At 35.7% G+C, this 22,356-nt stretch overlaps 1 protein-coding gene across 1 annotated transcript in view; it reads left to right on the top strand.

Annotated features, from left to right (window-relative positions):
* Positions 1-6,046, top strand: part of cdh4 (cadherin 4, type 1, R-cadherin (retinal)) — a gene marked incomplete at both ends in the record, with an annotated part of 306,806 nt that extends 300,760 nt beyond the window's left edge. The window contains 4 exons of the mRNA XM_083888036.1: positions 1,127-1,360; positions 1,992-2,131; positions 4,160-4,324; positions 5,840-6,046. Coding sequence (XP_083744162.1) covers positions 1,127-1,360; positions 1,992-2,131; positions 4,160-4,324; positions 5,840-6,046 — 746 coding nt within the window. The remainder of the gene's footprint in view (positions 1-1,126; positions 1,361-1,991; positions 2,132-4,159; positions 4,325-5,839) is intronic.
* Positions 6,047-22,356: the final 16,310 nt, after the last annotated feature.

Raw genomic sequence — 22,356 nt, 5'->3', positions numbered from 1 at the left:
CGTTTTACTATTTCGCACACATAGATGCAAGATACATGAGTTGAAGTAAAAGTATGAGTGTGTTTGTGGTAGAAGCTAATAATAATAGACACTCTAAGACCATGGTTCACAAACTGTTGTACATGTACTACCAGTGGTACACAAGCTTCCTCTTGAAGGGAAACTTGGAGGAAAAAGTACTGTTTTACTGTATAAAGCAGGGTATGTGATCGGAGTGGAGCCGAGGAAGCTGAGGAACAAACATATACTGTATGTATAAATTAAATAATAATCAGTAATCAATATTGTACAGAATCAAAAGATTTACCAGAAACCAGAGTTTTTCTTTTGTAGACACCAGAGAATCTTTCCAATTCACATTTTGAGTCCACAAAATAAGTACTGGCCCTTGTTTTCTCCCTGTGCACTTTGATATGTTTTACCTATTGGAAGATGAAGATTCCTGGTATGTCTACTTTGATAATTGTGGACCTGTGAATTAGTGCCAAAAATTAATATATCATAAAGTGGCTGATGAATATAATATGCTACTCTGCATACGCTGCTGAATTAGCCCATGTTCCCAACACACAGGATGGAAAACAGCATCAGTTGATGGGCCGGGGACTTAAACAAAATGTCATATAAAGCTCACAGAGGTATCCAGTGCTGACACACAATCCAGCGTCTGTGACAAATGAGATCCATTCATCTCTCTGTCCCCCGAGCAGCCGATCTGTCACCTAATCCACCCAGATGGATGTATCACAGCAGTCGTCTTGAGGACAAATCTGATCACATACCTGATGCTTCTTCTCCCACTGAGACTCTTGTCTTAGGTTGAACTGAGTGATAGATGTTGAAGGTTATAGACGCTCATGTTATTTTATTTTCACATTTGTATTCTCCTTCCTTGCGTATGTGCAAATCAGAACGATTGTTTGGACGCAGCTGTAATTTGATCCGTCGCTTACTCTGGATGACATGATAACCTGCAGTAAACAAAATGTTCTGTCTCCAAACTACATTTTCTCATCTTATTTTCTCTTTTTCCTCTTTGTCTTTTTTCCCTCCCTCCCACTCACTCACTCCCCTCCATCTCTTATTGTTTTGTGTTTTTTTTCCACTTTCCACTCCCACACACCAGGTGACTATGCTCAGCTCAGGCTCAGGATTCCGTACCTGGAGTCAGCTGTGTACGAGTTCCCCATCATTGTGTCCGACTCCGGGAACCCTCCTCTGTCCAACCGCTCTCTGATCAGAGTCAAGGTTTGTCCCTGTGATGATAACGGAGACTGCAGCGCCACTGGGGCTGTGGCAGCCGCTGGTCTCGGCACCGGGGCCATCATCGCTATACTCATCTGCATCATCATACTGCTCAGTGAGTCCAACAAAGAAACTTAAAGGTGTAATGCGTAACTTTTCAGGTATGAGTTCCCGCCGTGTTTCTCATTATCACAGCAGTGTGTTCGATCTCGTGCCGTCTGGCGTTATTGTTTGCGTTGCACATACAGTAGATAGTGATTTCTTATTGGTCAAGACATACAATGTCAAATGATGCAATAATTGCTGTTGTCTCCATATTATGGACACAACAACAATATTGCATCATTTGACATTGTACATTCTTTTCGGATATCACGGGCTATGGTATTGTGCACATGCAAGTAATGCAAAAACGCTGTCAGAGCCATCAGACTCTGTTGAACTCACACTGCAAAGTACAACCCTGTGTCCTCAGAATCATCATCAGACTGCGAAGTCTCTGTGTCTCACAAGAAACACCCTGTGCTTTACGGCACAACACACACATACACCATAGCCAGGCACCGGCTGTAAGATCGAGACAGAAAAAACTATGGATGGATGGACATTTACGGTTATATCGTAAAAACATGTACTATGAAACTGTATAGGGTTGAGCTCTGTAAAGAAAGAGGTGAAAAAGTGACCAGACTGGCAGTGTTGCGCTTTATTTATGACCGCTGCACTTTTGTTTCTTTACCTCACAGCCATGGTTCTGCTGTTCGTGGTGTGGATGAAGCGCAGAGAGAAGGAGCGTCAGGCGAAGCCGCTGTTGATCGACCCCGAGGACGACGTCAGGGACAACATCCTCAAATACGACGAGGAGGGAGGAGGAGAGGAGGACCAGGTAATTTACATTGTAGCAATTTACATTGTAATAATAAAATTATTATCAGAGTATCTGCAGATGAACTATTATTGTTACATCACGAAATAAGACAGTAGATAAGGAAACATTTGGAAAGAGAAATCAATGAAACAAGACGTTTTCATTTACGTGGATATATGCAGCTCCTGCCAGCTATTGTTGTTTTCTACATAAATGAACATAATTGAATAATTCAGAAAACAATTATTCTTCATGGCATTTGTGCTGTTTTCAAACACCTACACACCAAGTATCTCTCTCACACAAACACACCCACATAAAAAAAAAAAAGCGTGTGCAGTGGTACACATAAGCATATTTTCACTCCTAAGCACCTGTTTGAGGATTTAGTATGTGCATTTATTATTCATCTGCAAGCTGTCTGCAAAAAAAACAGTTTTCATGGTAATTTACAACCGATTTTATTTACAACAGTGCTCATTTTTACTTTTATGTTCCATTTAGTTAAGACTAATGGGAAATCAGCAATAAATATAAACAGCAAGAACAAGGACAATTTGTGTGTAAATATCTGTTCATGCGTGTGTTTGCGTCTGTAGCGGGTTGTGAGGACACATTTTGAGTCAAACTATAGGACATTTAAAGAGTTTTTCACAGTCTGGGTTTGGGTTATATTTGTGTTCCATGGAGTCGATAAAAACCAGCAGCTCTAGTGTTTATGAACGGGGAAGAAGACAAGAGGATGACAAAAAAGTGAACCAGTGATGAACACCTGGTGGTAAAGCATGTTGTCTTTCAACTTGAAGGTTGTGGGTTTGATTCTCAGCTCCACTCGTCTACATGCCTTGTGCCTATGTGTCCTTGGGTAACGCCCACTTTGCTCCTGACGGCAGCATGTGAATGGGTATAAATGATGGGTGATAGAAAATGTGCTGCACATAGATGTGCAGTATGAAAATGTGAGTGAATGGCAAAAGTGTAATGTTAACCAGCTTTTAGTGGTCATCAAGACTACAAAAGTGCTGTATAAATACAAATCATTTACAGTAAAATTGTTGTTTCCATTTGGAATCGTAGCAAAATAACCAATACCATCCATTCCACTCTTCAATACAAACCAAGCAGGAATAAAACAAGCTGCTCTGTCCGTTGTGTTGTTGTGTATCTCGTGGACACAGCCATCAGGCACAGCACACACACCTGTAACCAAGTAAAGGTGCTATTCTCGAGGGCTTTACTGTTCCAAACTGTACCGTCTGACGCTGAACTGTACCATGATGGAAACACAGCTTTAGAAAGCTAATTGCAATGTTGAAATTTGAAAGTTTGACCAAAGAGGTTTCACATGTTCAATGTCAATACTATCCTAAAATGTGAATATGGATCAACAAATAGCATCACTAGATATACACTGGTGTAGCGACTTCCGTAAAAACCTAAACGAGTAGCTGAGGGACTGAGGATGGGCCTGATTGTCGGACGCGCTTATTCAAATAATCCACTGAGATCCATCAATTAAGTTGAACATTTATTAACGAAAAAGATAATCAACTCATGAAAAAGGGTGCACAACTTATAATTAAAGTAATCTCAGAAAATAGTGGTCAACAAAAAATACGGTGACCCAGCTCACCCCCCCTCTCTCTCTGACACAAACCAAAGGACATGAACAGGTGTACAAATTACGTTAATATACGCCTCGGTGCACGTGACCTGCTATGTCCCTACTCCGTATGACAACATAAAATAAACAATATCATAATCAAAACAAACAACACCAAAGAATACACCTTCACCTTATTACAAATAGAAAAAACGCTAAAAATGGATTCCTGTCTCCTACAACTGGTTTTAGTTTCAGTTTAAAAGTGACCCACAATGGTGGAAACTGAGATTGATCACAAACAAAATGTGGTGCAAATCAGCCCAATCTTATGCAGGAAAAATGGGTTTGAAAACTTTGATTTGAAATAAAATGATGATGATGATGATTATGATGATGATGAATCAAACAGACTCTGCTCTCTGCTTATGACCATCATCCAGGACTACGACCTGAGTCAGCTGCAGCAGCCCGAGTCTCTGGACCATATTATCAATAAGCCGGCAGGAGTACGCAGGGTGGACGAGAGGCCTGTGATCACGGAGTCGCAGTATCCTGTCAGACCCAGTCTGCCTCACCCAGGAGACATAGGAGACTTCATTAATGATGTAAGTGGGAGAGTGGCGGAAAGTGTCAACGTCACGTCGTTGAGTTGAGTTTATCAGTGCTAATGGCTGACTGGCTGTTTTTTTTTTGTTTTTTTTTTGGAACGTCACACACCAGAATTGATTTTTGCTTCAAAGATCTGAAGTGAGACGTGCAGGGGTTTTACTTGTTTCTCCAGAATAGTATTCCTGTCAGGACGGCCACTGCCTGAAATACGATACATTTGGCCTTAGATTTACAGCTCAATGTCTGGCTCTGAAACACCATCGAGACCGTGTGGGACAGTAAAACTGTAATAGGTGGGTGAGTCAGATTATAACACTTTATTGCAGTTTTTACAGTCTGGCACATCTGATCCTGTTCGTAAGTGAAAATTGATCACAGCCTTTACATTATTGTTGAACCACAATGATTGGCCTACATTCCAGTTTGACCACACCCACCTCCTGAAGGGTCACAGTGTACAAGTCCAACCAATAGACTGCGTCTAAAAATAGATGTCTTTAGGGCTGTAATCGATTAATAAATTATTCATCAACTCATTTTTTAATCGGTTTGAATTTTTTTTTTTTTTGCTTTTTTTTAATAATCAAAACAATTTTGAGATGTTTCAGCTTTTTTAAATATGAATATTTGCTGGTTTCTTTGCTCCATATAACAAAGCAATCATTAAAAATAAACCATTTTGGTTTGTGGACAAAACAAGACATTTGGCAACATCATCATTTCCCAGTTTGGGAAACACTGGTCATGACATTTTCTGGACCAAACGATTAGTTGATTGAAAAAAAAAAGATTGAAAATACCCTCAGTTTTAAAGGGAAAACTCCAGGTGCTGCATTTGAGTGGAAATAATGACACATTTACCCGTATTTGCTTCCTGACTGGTTGTTAAGCCACAACTCAACAATCAGCTGTAAATGAAAGCTTACGTTAGAATTTGTCTTTGCTCTTGATTTTTGTTTTCCTTGTTAGTTGTATTTTCTGAAACTAAGCGAACACCTGCAGAGGACTGAATCCACTTCCTGTTTCCACTGGCACATGCATGCCCAGTCTACCTGACTGGTTATATGGCATATATTTTAGCACTGTTAGAATAGCCTGGGTGAACCCAGCTGAATCTGCCAGAGGTTGATTCAGAGGATGGCGTTTTGGCCAACTTTCAGAAAAGAGGAAACAATCACAATTTGTGCTAGAGACGGGCTTAACATAATAAGAACAGAGAAGCAACATTTAGCAGATTTGGTATATATCCATCCCCTGGGCAAGACGCCATTGCTACATGGCCATCGCTCCCAGAAAACTTCAACAAGCGCATTTGTTGACACATTTTCTGTAGCTCTGCATACATCACTTGGCTCATTGGTCTGATTGGTTGGATCAGAGGCATTTTCACCTCTTGGAAGTGGGAGGTGACTCAACTTTAAACAAGATTGAGATGTGGTCTGTTGTTAACCTGGCCACAGATGCAGATGGCAGTTTTGATTGAAAACAACGTCTCGTCTTTGTGTCCTCAGGGTCTGAGGGCAGCAGACAACGATCCCACGGCTCCTCCCTACGACTCCCTGCTGGTGTTTGACTACGAGGGCAGCGGTTCAACCGCCGGCTCCGTCAGCTCGCTCAACTCCAACAGCTCGGGGGACCAGGATTACGACTTCCTCAACGACTGGGGCCCCCGCTTCAAGAAGTTGGCCGACCTCTACGGAGGAGGGGACGATGACTGAGAACGGAGCTGGGGGTCTGGGCGGGACTCGGGGGGTCGGGAGAGGCAGGGTCAGGTGGATGGATACTCCTCATGAAACCACCGGCCAAGATGACATGACACAGGCTCTACTGGTAGACGTGTGAGGAAAGAACCCTTACATGGGCTGAGTCAGTTTCCTCACAACAACCAGGCCTGAAAAAACACAAATTCCGCTGCAACGCAACTGTATTCTGGCTCTATACTTTTTAGTGGCAAGTTTGTAGTGTGATGTTTTTTTGTTTCTTTCTTTTTCTTTTTTGTTCTCTCAGCTCGCTGGGGGACAAATCAAGGCGAGACACAAGTAGTGAATGTGTGCTTTGATCGATTGTTAAAACAAAATCATCTCCTGCTTTAGTCTTACACTGAAGAGAATGTTTTTTTGGAAAGATGCTCTCTCGACTCTTTCTTGTTCACTCTGTCGACTTGAATTTCCTTAGAACAGAAGCACTGTCGTTTTATAAAGTGCCTTTTGTGGTGTGTTTTTGTATCAGACTCCTGCAATCTCAGGATCGGTTGCCAGTTGTGCAGTAACAGTGGAGGCTCGTTCTCTTGTCAGCCTCAGACCAGCCCTGCCTGTTACTCTACTCCTCTCCCCTCCACAGTGGTGCAAGATGAACAACCCCAGCAGCCAGTCCCACGAGGGAAGGACAAAACCAGGGCAAAAGATTGGATATTGGATATCATAACCCAGTGAAATATGGCCTAAAAGAAGCCAACGACAGATGTTTTTTGGGGTTGAAGGCAACAATCTTCTCCAAGGACCTGCTCAATTTGACTTTCAGAAAGCATCACCTGTCGACACAACGACCACAACTACAGCAACACGCTGACTCTGCGCGAGACCATTTTTTATACTCATGGGTTTTTTTTCTAATTGAGCGGAGAATGCCTGCCTTTTCCTCTGTGGACTCGAGTTAAGGAGCCTTTATGTTGAGATGCTTGCCTGCCCTGTTCAGTTTTGTGTTGCTTTCTCCACAGTGTAAAGCTTACGTAGGCATGATCTGCTCAGTCAGACAGTGTAAGGAAGTGCAACTGGAAATGACACGGAACAAAGACATTGGATAACGTATTTTTTTGTTTTTGTTTTTTGTCGCCTTGAACATTTCCATTTTTTTTATAAGCCAACAAAACTATTCAAAGGTGCATGACTCTTTTTTTTTTCTTTAAAAATGTTTTACTCAAAGCACTTGTTACTATGTGGTGAGAATTTGAAAATAGTCGGCGGAAACTATATGAATATACTCTGTATAAAGACACTGAGAAAATAAAAAAAATGATGTAAGATACCTATTTTCGAAGTATTGATGACATAAAAGTTGCTGCTCTTTTCCTCTAGCTCTTGGCTGAGGGGATTATTTTGGCCTGTTCATTATTGACATGTGGATGTTTTTATTTTTGTCCTCTGTTTAAGCTTCATTCCATTATTTTTTTTAAGATGCCTGTGTATACATTATCATTTGAGTGTTGCTTCTTTTTTTTTAAAGTTTAGGAACGCTTTGTTACATTCCTTTTATACATATGTATGTAAAGAAAAACAAACAAAAACCTTCCCCTCGCACTCCCTGTTGTCCTTGACTGAATTGTTGCTCTTGTTGTCCTCTGGCCTCAGGACAGTGGAAGGTTCATTAGCCATGCCTGCTGATAGTTGTTCTATTATTCACTGTATTGGAATTCTTTTACCCATTCATCTAGATACTGGATGTGTGCTTTAGAAAATAAACAAGACATGTTTTGAAAATGTGCCATCTTTTCCCGAATCTTCCCTTTGTGCATCATGACCGCTTCCATCCATCCATCCATCCATTATCTACCACGTTATCCTCCACCGGAGGGTCGCTGTGCCTATCTCAGCTGACATTGGGCGATTGGGGGTGTTGTGCAGTTCACCAGTCCATCACAGGGCCACATATAGAGACAAACAACCATTCACTCACACTCTCACACCTACGGTCAATTTAGAGTGACCAATTCACCTAATCCCCATATCGCATGTTTTTGGACTGTGGGAGGAAGCCGGAGAACCCGGAGAAAACCAATGCACACACGGGGAGAACATGCAAACTCCTTGCAGAAAGGCCCTTGTTCAGTTGTTCCAAATGGGGCTAAAACCCAGGAACCCGGGTCTTCTTGCTGCAAAGGCAAGAGCGCTAACCACTACACCAACCGTGGGCCCTACAGTGTGTAGGAATTATCTCACAAACTAAGAATAATTGTGTTTTAATTTGTCCATGTCTCATGGTGTGCTCCAATTGTAGTCGTCATTTCTGAGGTTATTGGGTGTTCCCCTGAACTCAGAAACTTGGTTGTACACATGGTGCTTTTCCACTATACAGTTATAGCACAACTTGACTTGGCTCAATTGTACTACTTTTTATTTTTTTTGCTTTTCCATTCGGAATAGTACCTGATACCTGCTCTGGCAAGGTTCCAAGCAAGCGGAGCCAATACAAAAATATGATGTCAACAGACTGCCGGCCACTGATTGGCCCGTGAGTGTCCACACTGGAAGAGTCATGAGCGAGACGTCTGACACAGGAATCAAGCCGAACAATGTGGAAATGTAGATCGGGGGTGATGTCACTCCCAGTTCCGACTTCTGATTTAGGATGTAAATGGAATGCAGCCAAGTCCTGCCCTTTGTGGAGTTTTGTGTAATTGTGACCCGCCACGACCAAGCGGGAACAAGTCGGCCGAGCGCAACACGAGAAAAACGTTTGTTTTTTTTCAAAATTAGGGATTTCCCTTTTTTTCAAAATTACACAAGTTGAAGTTTTGAAGAAGCCACTACATGCTTCAAATCACAGTATTGTGGGTCTTAAAACCATAAACTTTGTGTTTGAATTAAGGTTGTTTTATCGCTGTGAATCACTCCAAGTTTGGGTGTGACGATCTCACATTCCAGAGCCTTTGTTGTTTTTTCAGCCAATCAGCTGACGATCATGGAGAATACACATGGATAATTAATATGCAGCTCTCACTCAGAGAGAGAGAGAGAGAGAGAGAGAGGGGGAGAGAAAGAGAGGGAGAGAGAGAGAGAGAGAGAGAGAGAGAGCATTTCCACTTTATAAATCAACACAATTACAAATATCTACTTCATGAACTACATCTACAAAAAACTACTGGTTGCAGTACCATAAAATGTCTGCAGGTGGAGCCCCAGAGCAGAAAGGGCTGGAAATTTTTTATTTTTTTTTATTTTTTCGGTCCAAAATTTGACAAAAACGTCATAATATATTATGTCGACCAAATTTTTAAAAAACATTTGACCCAATTTTGGTCCAAAATTTTTGGTCCAAAATTTGACAAAAACGTCATACTATACTGTCGGCCAAAATTTTTAAAAAAAACTTTGACCCAAAATGTTTGGTCCAAAATTTGACAAAACCATCATACTATACTATGTCGTTCAAAATTTGAAAAAATAATTTTTACCCAAAATGTTTGGTCCAAAATTTGACAAAACCATCATACTATACTATGTCGTTCAAAATTTGAAAAAAAAATTTGACACAAAATTTTTAGTCTAAAACTTGACAAAACAATCATACTATACTGTCGTTCAAAATTTGCAAAACAAAATTTGACCCAAAAATTTTGGTCCAAAATTTGACAAAAAACTCATACTATACTATGTCGTCCAGAATTATTATATATTTTTTTTTTTACAAATTGAATATAGCATGTATGACCCGCCACGACCAAGCGGGAACAAGTCGGCCGAGCGCAAAACGAGAAAAACAGGAAAACTTTTTTTTTTTTTTCAAAATTAGAGATTTCCATTTTTTTCAAAATTACACAAGTTGAAGTTTTGAAGAAGCCACTACATGCTTCAAATCACAGTATTGTGGGTCTTAAAACCATAAACTTTGTGTTTGAATTAAGGTTGTTTTATCGCTGTGAATCACTCCTAGTTTGGGTGTGACGATCTCACATTCCAGAGCCTTTGTTGTTTTTTCAGCCAATCAGCTGACGATCACGGAGAATACACATGGATAATTAATATGCAGCTCTCACTCAGAGAGAGAGAGAGAGAGAGAGAGAGAGAGAGAGAGAGAGAGAGCATTTCCACTTTATAAATCAACACAATTACAAAAATCTACTTCATGAACTACATCTACAAAAAACTACTGGTTGCAGTACCATAAAATGTCTGCAGGTGGAGCCCCAGAGCAGAAAGGGCTGGACATTTTTTATTTTTTTTTATTTTTTCGGTCCAGAATTTGACAAAAACGTCATAATATACTATGTGGACAAAATTTTAAAAAAACGTTTGACCCAATTTTGGTCCAAAATTTTTGGTCCAAAATTTGACAAAAACGACATACTACACTATGTCGTCCAAAATCTGACAATTTTTTTGAAAAACCTTTTTCTGGTCCAAAACTTGACAAAAACGTCATACTATACTATTAAGTACGTCCTACTATACTGTGTCGTCCATAATGTGACCATTTTTGGAAAAAAAACATTTGGTCCAAAATTTGACAAAAACGACATACTACACTATGTTGTCCAAAATCTGACAATTTTTTTGAAAAACCTTTTTCTGGTCCAAAACTTGACAAAAACGTCATACTATACTATTAAGTACGTCCTACTATACTGTGTCGTCCATAATGTGACCATTTTTTGAAAAAAAAATTTGGTCCAAAATTTGACAAAAACGACATACTATACTATGTCGTCCAAAATCTGACAATTTTTTTGAAAAACCTTTTTTTGGTCCAAAACTTGTCAAAAACGTCACACTATACTATGTAGTACGTCATACTATACTATGTCGTCCAAAATTTGATCATTTTTTGGAATAACATTTTTTTGGTCCAAAACTTGTCCAAAACCTCATACTATACTATGTAGTACGTCATACTATACTACGTCGTCCAAAATGTGACAATTTTTTGAAAAAAAAATTTGGTCCAAAATTTGGCAATAACGACATACTACACTATATCGTCCAAAATCTGAAATTTTTTTTGAAAAACCTTTTTCTGGTCCAAAACTTGACAAAAACGTCATACTATACTATTAAGTACGTCCTACTATACTGTGTCGTCCATAATGTGACCATTTTTGGAAAAAAAGAAATTTGTCCAAAATTTGACAAAAACGACATACTATACTATGTCGTCCAAAATCTGACCATTTTTTTGAAAAACCTTTTTTTGGTCCAAAACTTGTCAAAAACGTCATACTATACTATGTAGTACGTCATACTATACTATGTCGTCCATACTGTGACCATTTTTGGAAAAAAAAATTTGGTCCAAAATTTGACAAAAACGACATACTACACTATGTCGTCCAAAATCTGACAATTTTTTTGAAAAACCTTTTTCTGGTCCAAAACTTGACAAAAACGTCATACTATACTATTAAGTACGTCCTACTATACTGTGTCGTCCATAATGTGACCATTTTTGGAAAAAAAAAATTTGTCCAAAATTGGACAAAAACGACATACTATACTATGTCGTCCAAAATCTGACCAATTTTTAGAAAAACCTTTTTTTGGTCCAAAACTTGTCAAAAACGTCATACTATACTATGTAGTACGTCATACTATACTATGTCGTCCATACTGTGACCAATTTTGGAAAAAAAAAGTTTGGTCCAAAATTTGACAAAAACGACATACTACACTATGTCGTTCAAAATCTGACAATTTTTTTGAAAAACCTTTTTCTGCTCCAAAACTTGTCCAAAACCTCATCCTATACTATGTAGTACGTCATACTATACTATGTCGTCCAAAATGTGACAATTTTTGGAAAAAAAAATTTGGTCCAAAATTTGGCAATAACGACATACTACACTATGTCGTCCAAAATCTGACAATTTTTTTGAAAAACCTTTTTCTGGTCCAAAACTTGACAAAAACGTCATACTATACTATTAAGTACGTCCTACTATACTGTGTCGTCCATAATGTGACCATTTTTGGAAAAAAAACATTTGGTCCAAAATTTGACAAAAACGACATACTACACTATGTCGTCCAAAATCTGACAATTTTTTTGAAAAACCTTTTTCTGGTCCAAAACTTGACAAAAATGTCATACTATACTATTAAGTACGTCCTACTATACTGTGTCGTCCATAATGTGACCATTTTTGGAAAAAAACATTTGGTCCAAAATTTGGCAATAACGACATACTACACTATGTCGTCCAAAATCTGACAATTTTTTTGAAAAACCTTTTTCTGGTCCAAAACTTGACAAAAACGTCATACTATACTATTAAGTACGTCCTACTATACTGTGTCGTCCATAATGTGACCGTTTTTGGAAAAAAAAATTTTGGTCCAAAATTTGACAAAAACGACATACTATACTATGTCGTCCAAAATCTGACCATTTTTTTGAAAAACCTTTTTTTGGTCCAAAACTTGTCAAAAACGTCATACTATACTATGTAGTACGTCATACTATACTATGTCGTCCATAATGTGACAATTTTTGGAAAAAAAAATTTGGTCCAAAATTTGACAAAAACAACATACTACACTATGTCGTCCAAAATCTGACAATTTTTTTGAAAAACCTTTTTCTGGTCCAAAACTTGACAAAAACGTCATACCATACTATTAAGTACGTCCTACTATACTGTGTCGTCCATAATGTGACCATTTTTGGAAAAAAAAATTTGGTCCAAAATTTGACAAAAACGACATACTACACTATGTCGTCCAAAATCTGACAATTTTTCTGAAAAACCTTTTTCTGGTCCAAAACTTGACAAAAACGTCATACTATACTATTAAGTACGTCCCACTATACTGTGTCGTCCATAATGTGACCATTTTTGGAAAAAAAAATTTGGTCCAAAATTTGACAAAAACGACATACTATACTATGTCGTCCAAAATCGGACAATTTTTTTGAAAAACCTTTTTTTGGTCCAAAACTTGTCAAAAACGTCATACTATACTATGTAGTACGTCATACTATACTGTGTCGTCCAAAATTTGATTATTTTTTGGAATTACATTTTTTTGGTCCAAAACTTGTCCAAAACCTCATACTATACTATGTAGTACGTCATACTATACTACGTCGTCCAAAATGTGACAATTTTTTGGAAAAAAAATTTGGTCCAAAATTTGGCAATAACGACATACTACACTATGTCGTCCAAAATCTGACAATTTTTTTGAAAAACCTTTTTCTGGTCCAAAACTTGACAAAAACGTCATACTATACTATTAAGTACGTCCTACTATACTGTGTCGTCCATAATGTGACCATTTTTGGGAAAAAAAATTTGGTCCAAAATTTGACAAAAACGACATGTCGTCCAAAATCTGACAATTTTTTTGAAAAACCTTTTTTTGGTCCAAAACTTGTCAAAAACGTCATACTATACTATGTAGTACGTCATACTATACTATGTCGTCCATAATGTGACCATTTTTGGAAAAAAAAATTTGGTCCAAAATTTGACAAAAACGACGTACTATGTCGTCCAAAATCTGACAATTTTTTTGGAAAACCTTTTTCTGGTCCAAAACTTGACAAAAACGTCATACTATACTATTAAGTACGTCCTACTATACTGTGTCGTCCATAATGTGACCATTTTTGGAAAAAAAAATTTGGTCCAAAATTTGACAAAAACGACATACTATACTATGTCGTCCAAAATCGGACAATATTTTTGAAAAACCTTTTTTGGTCCAAAACTTGTCAAAAACGTCATACTATACTATGTAGTACGTCATACTATACTGTGTCGTCCAAAATTTGATTATTTTTTTGAATAACATTTTTTTGGTCCAAAACTTGTCCAAAACCTCATACTATACTATGTAGTACGTCATACTATACTACGTCGTCCAAAATGTGACAATTTTTTGGAAAAAACATTTGGTCCAAAATTTGGCAATAACGACATACTACACTATGTCGTCCAAAATCTGACAATTTTTTTGAAAAACCTTTTTCTGGTCCAAAACTTGACAAAAACGTCATACTATACTATTAAGTACGTCCTACAATACTGTGTCGTCCATAATGTGACAATTTTTGGAAAAAAAAATTTGGTCCAAAATTTGACAAAAACGACATACTATACTATGTCGTCCAAAATCTGACCATTTTTTTGAAAAACCTTTTTTTGGTCCAAAACATGTCAAAAACGTCATACTATACTATGTAGTACGTCATACTATACTATGTCGTCCATAATGTGACCATTTTTGGAAAAAAAAATTTGGTCCAAAATTTGACAAAAACGACATACTACACGATGTCGTCCAAAATCTGACAATTTTTTTGGAAAACCTTTTTCTGGTCCAAAACTTGACAAAAACGTCATACTATACTATTAAGTACGTCCTACTATACTGTGTCGTCCATAATGTGACCATTTTTGGAAAAAAAAATTTGGTCCAAAATTGGACAAAAACGACATACTATACTATGTCGTCCAAAATCGGACAATTTTTTTGAAAAACCTTTTTTGGTCCAAAACTTGTCAAAAACGTCATACTATACTATGTAGTACGCCATACTATACTGTGTCGTCCAAAATTTGATCATTTTTTGGAATAACATTTTTTTGGTCCAAAACTTGTCCAAAACCTCATACTATACTATGTCGTACGTCATACTATACTACGTCGTCCAAAATGTGACAATTTTTTGGAAAAAAAATTTGGTCCAAAATTTGGCAATAACGACACACTACACTATGTCGTCCAAAATCTGACAATTTTTTTGAAAAACCTTTTTCTGGTCCAAAACTTGACAAAAACGTCATACTATACTATGTAGTACGTCATACTATACTATGTCGTCCATAATGTGACCATTTTTGGAAAAAAAAATTTGGTCCAAAATTTGACAAAAACGACATACTACACTATGTCGTCCAAAACCTGACAATTTTTTTGAAAAACCTTTTTCTAGTCCAAAACTTGACAAAAACGTCATACTATACTATTAAGTACGTCCTACTATACTGTGTCATCCATAATGTGACCATTTTTGGAAAAAAAAATTTGGTCCAAAATTTGACAAAAACGACATACTATACTATGTCGTCCAAAATCTGACAATTTTTTTGAAAAACCTTTTTTTGGTCCAAAACTTGTCAAAAACGTCATACTATACTATGTAGTACGTCATACTATACTATGTCGTCCATACTGTGACCATTTTTGGAAAAAAAAATTTGGTCCAAAATTTGACAAAAACGACATACTAAACTATGTCGTCCAAAATCTGACAATTTTTTTGAAAAACCTTTTTCTGGTCCAAAACTTGACAAAAACGTCATACTATACTATTAAGTACGTCCTACTATACTGTGTCGTCCATAATGTGACCATTTTTGGAAAAAAAAATTTGGTCCAAAATTTGACAAAAACGACATACTATACTATGTCGTCCAAAATCGGACAATTTTTTTGAAAGACCTTTTTTTGGTCCAAAACTTGTCAAAAACGTCATACTATACTATGTAGTACGTCATACTATACTGTGTCGTCCAAAATTTGATCATTTTTTGGAATAACATTTTTTTGGTCCAAAACTTGTCCAAAACCTCATACTATACTATGTAGTACGTCATACTATACTACGTCGTCCAAAATGTGACAATTTTTTGAAAAAAAGAATTTGGTCCAAAATTTGGCAATAACGACATACTACACTATGTCGTCCAAAATCTGACCATTTTTTGAAAAACCTTTTTTTGGTCCAAAACTTGTCAAAAACGTCATACTATACTATTAAGTACGTCCTACTATACTGTGTCGTCCATAATGTGACCATTTTTGGAAAAAAAAATTTGGTCCAAAATTTGACAAAAACGACATACTATACTATGTCGTCCAAAATCTGACAATTTTTTTGAAAAACCTTTTTTGGTCCAAAACTTGACAAAAACGTCATACTATACTATGTAGTACGTCATACTATACTGTGTCGTCCATAATGTGACCATTTTTTGAAAAAAAAATTTGGTCCAAAATTTGACAAAAACGACATTATACTGTCGTCCAAAATCTGACCATTTTTTTGAAAAACCTTTTTTTGGTCCAAAACTTGTCAAAAACGTCATACTATACTATGTAGTACGTCATACTATACTGTGTCGTCCAAAATTTGATCATTTTTTGTAATAACATTTTTTTGGTCCAAAACTTGTCCAAAACCTCATACTATACTATGTAGTACGTCATACTATACTACGTCGTCCAAAATGTGACAATTTTTGGAAAAAAAAATTTGGTCCAAAATTTGACAATAACGACATACTACACTATGTCGTCCAAAATCTGACAATTTTTTTGAAAAACCTTTTTCTGGTCCAAAACTTGACAAAAACGTCATACTATACTATTAAGTACGTCCTACTATACTGTGTCGTCCATAATGTGACCATTTTTGGAAAAAAGAAATTTGGTCCAAAATTTGACAAAAACGACATACTATACTATGTCGTCCAAAATCTGACCATTTTTTTGAAAAGCCTTTTTTTGGTCCAAAACTTGTCAAAAACGTCATACTATACTATGTAGTACGTCATGCTATACTATGTCGTCCATAATGTGACCATTTTTGGAAAAAAATATTTGGTCCAAAATTTGACATAAACGACATACTACACTATGTCGTCCAAAATCTGACAATTTTTTTGAAAAACCTTTTTCTGGTCCAAAACTTGACAAAAATGTCATACTATACTATTAAGTACGTCCTACTATACTGTGTCGTCCATAATGTGACCATTTTTGGAAAAAAAAATTTGGTCCAAAATTTGACAAAAACGACATACTATACTATGTCGTCCAAAATCTGACAATTTTTTTGAAAAACCTTTTTTGGTCCAAAACTTGTCAAAAACGTCATACTATACTATGTAGTACGTCATACTATACTGTGTCGTCCATACTGTGACCATTTTTGGAAAAAAAAATTTGGTCCAAAATTTGACAAAAACGACATACTACACTATGTCGTCCAAAATCTGACAATTTTTTTGAAAAACCTTTTTCTGGTCCAAAACTTGACAAAAACATCATACTATACTATTAAGTACGTCCTAATATACTGTGTCGTCCATAATGTGACCATTTTTGGAAAAAAAACATTTGGTCCAAAATTTGACAAAAACGACATACTACACTATGTCGTCCAAAATCTGACAATTTTTTTGAAAAACCTTTTTCTGGTCCAAAACTTGACAAAAACGTCATACTATACTATGTAGTACGTCATACTATACTGTGTCGTCCATAATGTGACCATTTTTTGAAAAAAAAATTTGGTCCAAAATTTGACAAAAACGACATTATACTGTCGTCCAAAATCTGACCATTTTTTTGAAAAACCTTTTTTTGGTCCAAAACTTGTCAAAAACCTCATACTATACTATGTAGTACGTCATACTATACTACGTCGTCCAAAATGTGACAATTTTTGGAAAAAAAAATTTGGTCCAAAATTTGACAATAACGACATACTACACTATGTCGTCCAAAATCTGACAATTTTTTTGAAAAACCTTTTTCTGGTCCAAAACTTGACAAAAACGTCATACTATACTATTAAGTACGTCCTACTATACTGTGTCGTCCATAATGTGACCATTTTTGGAAAAAAGAAATTTGGTCCAAAATTTGACAAAAACGACATACTATACTATGTCGTCCAAAATCTGACCATTTTTTTGAAAAGCCTTTTTTTGGTCCAAAACTTGTCAAAAACGTCATACTATACTATGTAGTACGTCATACTATACTATGTCGTCCATAATGTGACCATTTTTGGAAAAAAATATTTGGTCCAAAATTTGACAAAAACGACATACTACACTATGTCGTCCAAAATCTGACAATTTTTTTGAAAAACCTTTTTCTGGTCCAAAACTTGACAAAAATGTCATACTATACTATTAAGTACGTCCTACTATACTGTGTCGTCCATAATGTGACCATTTTTGGAAAAAAAAATTTGGTCCAAAATTTGACAAAAACGACATACTATACTATGTCGTCCAAAATCTGACAATTTTTTTGAAAAACCTTTTTCTGGTCCAAAACTTGACAAAAACATCATACTATACTATTAAGTACGTCCTAATATACTGTGTCGTCCATAATGTGACCATTTTTGGAAAAAAAACATTTGGTCCAAAATTTGACAAAAACGACATACTACACTATGTCGTCCAAAATCTGACAATTTTTTTGAAAAACCTTTTTCTGGTCCAAAACTTGACAAAAACGTCATACTATACTATTAAGTACATCCTACTATACTGTGTCGTCCATAATGTGACCATTTTTGGAAAAAAAAAGTTTGGTCCAAAATTTGATAAAAACGACATACTATACTATGTCGTCCAAAATCGGACAATTTTTTTGAAAAACCTTTTTTTGGTCCAAAACTTGTCAAAAACGTCATACTATACCATGTAGTACGTCATACAATACTGTGTCGTCCAAAATTTGATCATTTTTTGGAATAACATTTTTTTGGTCCAAAACTTGTCCAAAACCTCATACTATACTATGTAGTACGTCATTCTATACTATGTCGTCCAAAATGTGACAATTTTTTGAAAAAAAAATTTGGTCCAAAATTTGGCAATAACGACATACTACACTATGTCGTCCAAAATCTGACAATTTTTTTGAAAAACCTTTTTCTGGTCCAAAACTTGACAAAAACGTCATACTATACTATTAAGTACGTCCTACTATACTGTGTCGTCCATAATGTGACCATTTTTGAAAAAAAAACATTTGGTCCAAAATTTGACAAAAACGACATACTACACTATGTCGTCCAAAATCTGACAATTTTTTTGGAAAACCTTTTTCTGGTCCAAAACTTGACAAAAACGTCATACTATACTATTAAGTACGTCCTACTATACTGTGTCGTCCATAATGTGACCATTTTTGGAAAAAAAAATTTGGTCCAAAATTTGACAAAAACGACATACTATACTATGTCGTCCAAAATCGGACAATTTTTTTGAAAAACCTTTTTTGGTCCAAAACTTGTCAAAAACGTCATACTATACTATGTAGTACGTCATACTATACTGTGTCGTCCATACTGTGACCATTTTTGGAAAAAAAAATTTGGTCCAAAATTTGACAAAAACGACATACTACACTATGTCGTCCAAAATCTGACAATTTTTTTGAAAAACCTTTTTCTGGTCCAAAACTTGACAAAAACATCATACTATACTATTAAGTACGTCCTAATATACTGTGTCGTCCATAATGTGACCATTTTTGGAAAAAAAACATTTGGTCCAAAATTTGACAAAAACGACATACTACACTATGTCGTCTAAAATCTGACAATTTTTTTGAAAACCTTTTTCTGGTCCAAAACTTGACAAAAACGTCATACTATACTATTAAGTACATCCTACTATACTGTGTCGTCCATAATGTGACCATTTTTGGAAAAAAAAAGTTTGGTCCAAAATTTGATAAAAACGACATACTATACTATGTCGTCCAAAATCGGACAATTTTTTTGAAAAACCTTTTTTTGGTCCAAAACTTGTCAAAAACGTCATACTATACCATGTAGTACGTCATACTATACTGTGTCGTCCAAAATTTGATCATTTTTTGGAATAACATTTTTTTGGTCCAAAACTTGTCCAAAACCTCATACTATACTATGTAGTACGTCATACTATACTACGTCGTCCAAAATGTGACAATTTTTTGAAAAAAAAATTTGGTCCAAAATTTGACAAAAACGACATACTACACTATGTCGTCCAAAATCTGACAATTTTTTTGAAAAACCTTTTTCTGGTCCAAAACTTGACAAAAACGTCATACTATACTATTAAGTACGTCCTACTATACTGTGTCGTCCATAATGTGACCATTTTTGGGAAAAAAAATTTGGTCCAAAATTTGACAAAAAACGACATACTATACTATGTCGTCCAAAATCTGACCATTTTTTTGAAAAACCTTTTTTTGGTCCAAAACTTGTCAAAAACGTCATACTATACTATGTAGTACGTCATACTATACTATGTCGTCCATAATGTGACCATTTTTGGAAAAAAAAATTTGGTCCAAAATTTGACAAAAACGACATACTACACTATGTCGTCCAAAATCGGACAATTTTTTTGAAAAACCTTTTTTTGGTCCAAAACTTGTCAAAAACGTCATACTATACTATGTAGTACGTCATACTATACTGTGTGGTCCAAAATTTGATCATTTTTTGGAATAACATTTTTTTGGTCCAAAACTTGTCCAAAACCTCATACTATACTATGTAGTACGTCATACTATACTACGTCGTCCAAAATGTGACAATTTTTTGAAAAAAAGAATTTGGTCCAAAATTTGGCAATAACAACATACTACACTATGTCGTCCAAATACTGACAATTTTTTTGAAAAACCTTTTTCTGGTCCAAAACTTGACAAAAACGTCATACTATACTATTAAGTACGTCCTACTATACTGTGTCGTCCATAATGTGACCATTTTTGGAAAAAAAAATTTGGTCCAAAATTTGACAAAAACGACATACTATACTATGTCGTCCAAAATCTGACCATTTTTTTGAAAAACCTTTTTTTGGTCCAAAACTTGTCAAAAACGTCATACTATACTATGTAGTACGTCATACTATACTATGTCGTCCATAATGTGACCATTTTTGGAAAAAAAAATTTGGTCCAAAATTTGACAAAAACGACATACTACACTATGTCGTCCAAAATCTGACAATTTTTTTGAAAAACCTTTTTCTGGTCCAAAACTTGACAAAAACGTCATACTATACTATTAAGTACGTCCTACTATACTGTGTCGTCCATAATGTGACCATTTTTGGAAAAAAAAATTTGGTCCAAAATTTGACAAAAACGACATACTATACTATGTCGTCCAAAATAGGACAATTTTTTTGAAAAACCTTTTTTGGTCCAAAACTTGTCAAAAACGTCATACTATACTATGTAGTACGTCATACTATACTGTGTCGTCCAAAATTTGATCATTTTTTGGAATAACATTTTTTTGGTCCAAAACTTGTCCAAAACCTCATACTATACTATGTAGTACGTCATACTATACTATGTCGTCCATAATGTGACCATTTTTGGAAAAAAAAATTTGGTCCAAAATTTGACAAAAACGACATACTACACTATGTCGTCCAAAATCTGACCATTTTTTTGAAAAACCTTTTTTTGGTCCAAAACTTGTCAAAAACGTCATACTATACTATGTAGTACGTCATACTATACTATGTCGTCCATAATGTGACCATTTTTGGAAAAAAAATTTGGTCCAAAATTTGACAAAAACGACATACTACACTATGTCGTCCAAAATCTGACAATTTTTTTGAAAAACCTTTTTCTGGTCCAAAACTTGACAAAAACGTCATACTATACTATTAAGTACGTCCTACAATACTGTGTCGTCCATAATGTGACCATTTTTGGAAAAAAAAATTTGGTCCAAAATTTGACAAAAACGACATACTATACTATGTCGTCCAAAATCTGACAATTTTTTTGAAAAACCTTTTTTTGGTCCAAAACTTGTCAAAAACGTCATACTATACTATGTAGTACGTCATACTATACTATGTCGTCCATACTGTGACCATTTTTGGAAAAAAAAATTTGGTCCAAAATTTGACAAAAACGACATACTACACTATGTCGTCCAAAATCTGACAATTTTTTTGAAAAACCTTTTTCTGGTCCAAAACTTGACAAAAATGTCACACTATACTATTAAGTACGTTCTACTATACTGTGTCGTCCATACTGTGACCATTTTTGGAAAAAAAAATTTGGTCCAAAATTTGACAAAAACGACATACTATACTATGTCGTCCAAAATCGGACAACTTTTTTGAAAAACCTTTTTTTGGTCCAAAACTTGTCAAAAACGTCATACTATACTATGTCGTACGTCATACTATACTGTGTCGTCCAAAATGTGATCATTTTTTGGAATAACATTTTTTTGGTCCAAAACTTGTCCAAAACCTCATACTATACTATGTAGTACGTCATACTATACTACGTCGTCCAAAATGTGACAATTTTTTGAAAAAAAAATTTGGTCCAAAATTTGGCAATAACGACATACTACACTATGTCGTCCAAAATCTGACAATTTTTTTGAAAAACCTTTTTCTGGTCCAAAACTTGACAAAAACGTCATACTATACTATTAAGTACGTCCTACTATACTGTGTCGTCCATAATGTGACCATTTTTGGGAAAAAAAATTTGGTCCAAAATTTGACAAAAAA

Source organism: Microchirus variegatus (assembly GCF_963457635.1).
Source record: "Microchirus variegatus genome assembly, chromosome: 4".
In the NCBI taxonomy this organism is placed as follows: domain Eukaryota; kingdom Metazoa; phylum Chordata; class Actinopteri; order Pleuronectiformes; family Soleidae; genus Microchirus; species Microchirus variegatus.
The sequence above is the reverse complement of the archived record's forward strand: the minus strand, read 5'-3'. Positions and strand labels throughout refer to the sequence as shown.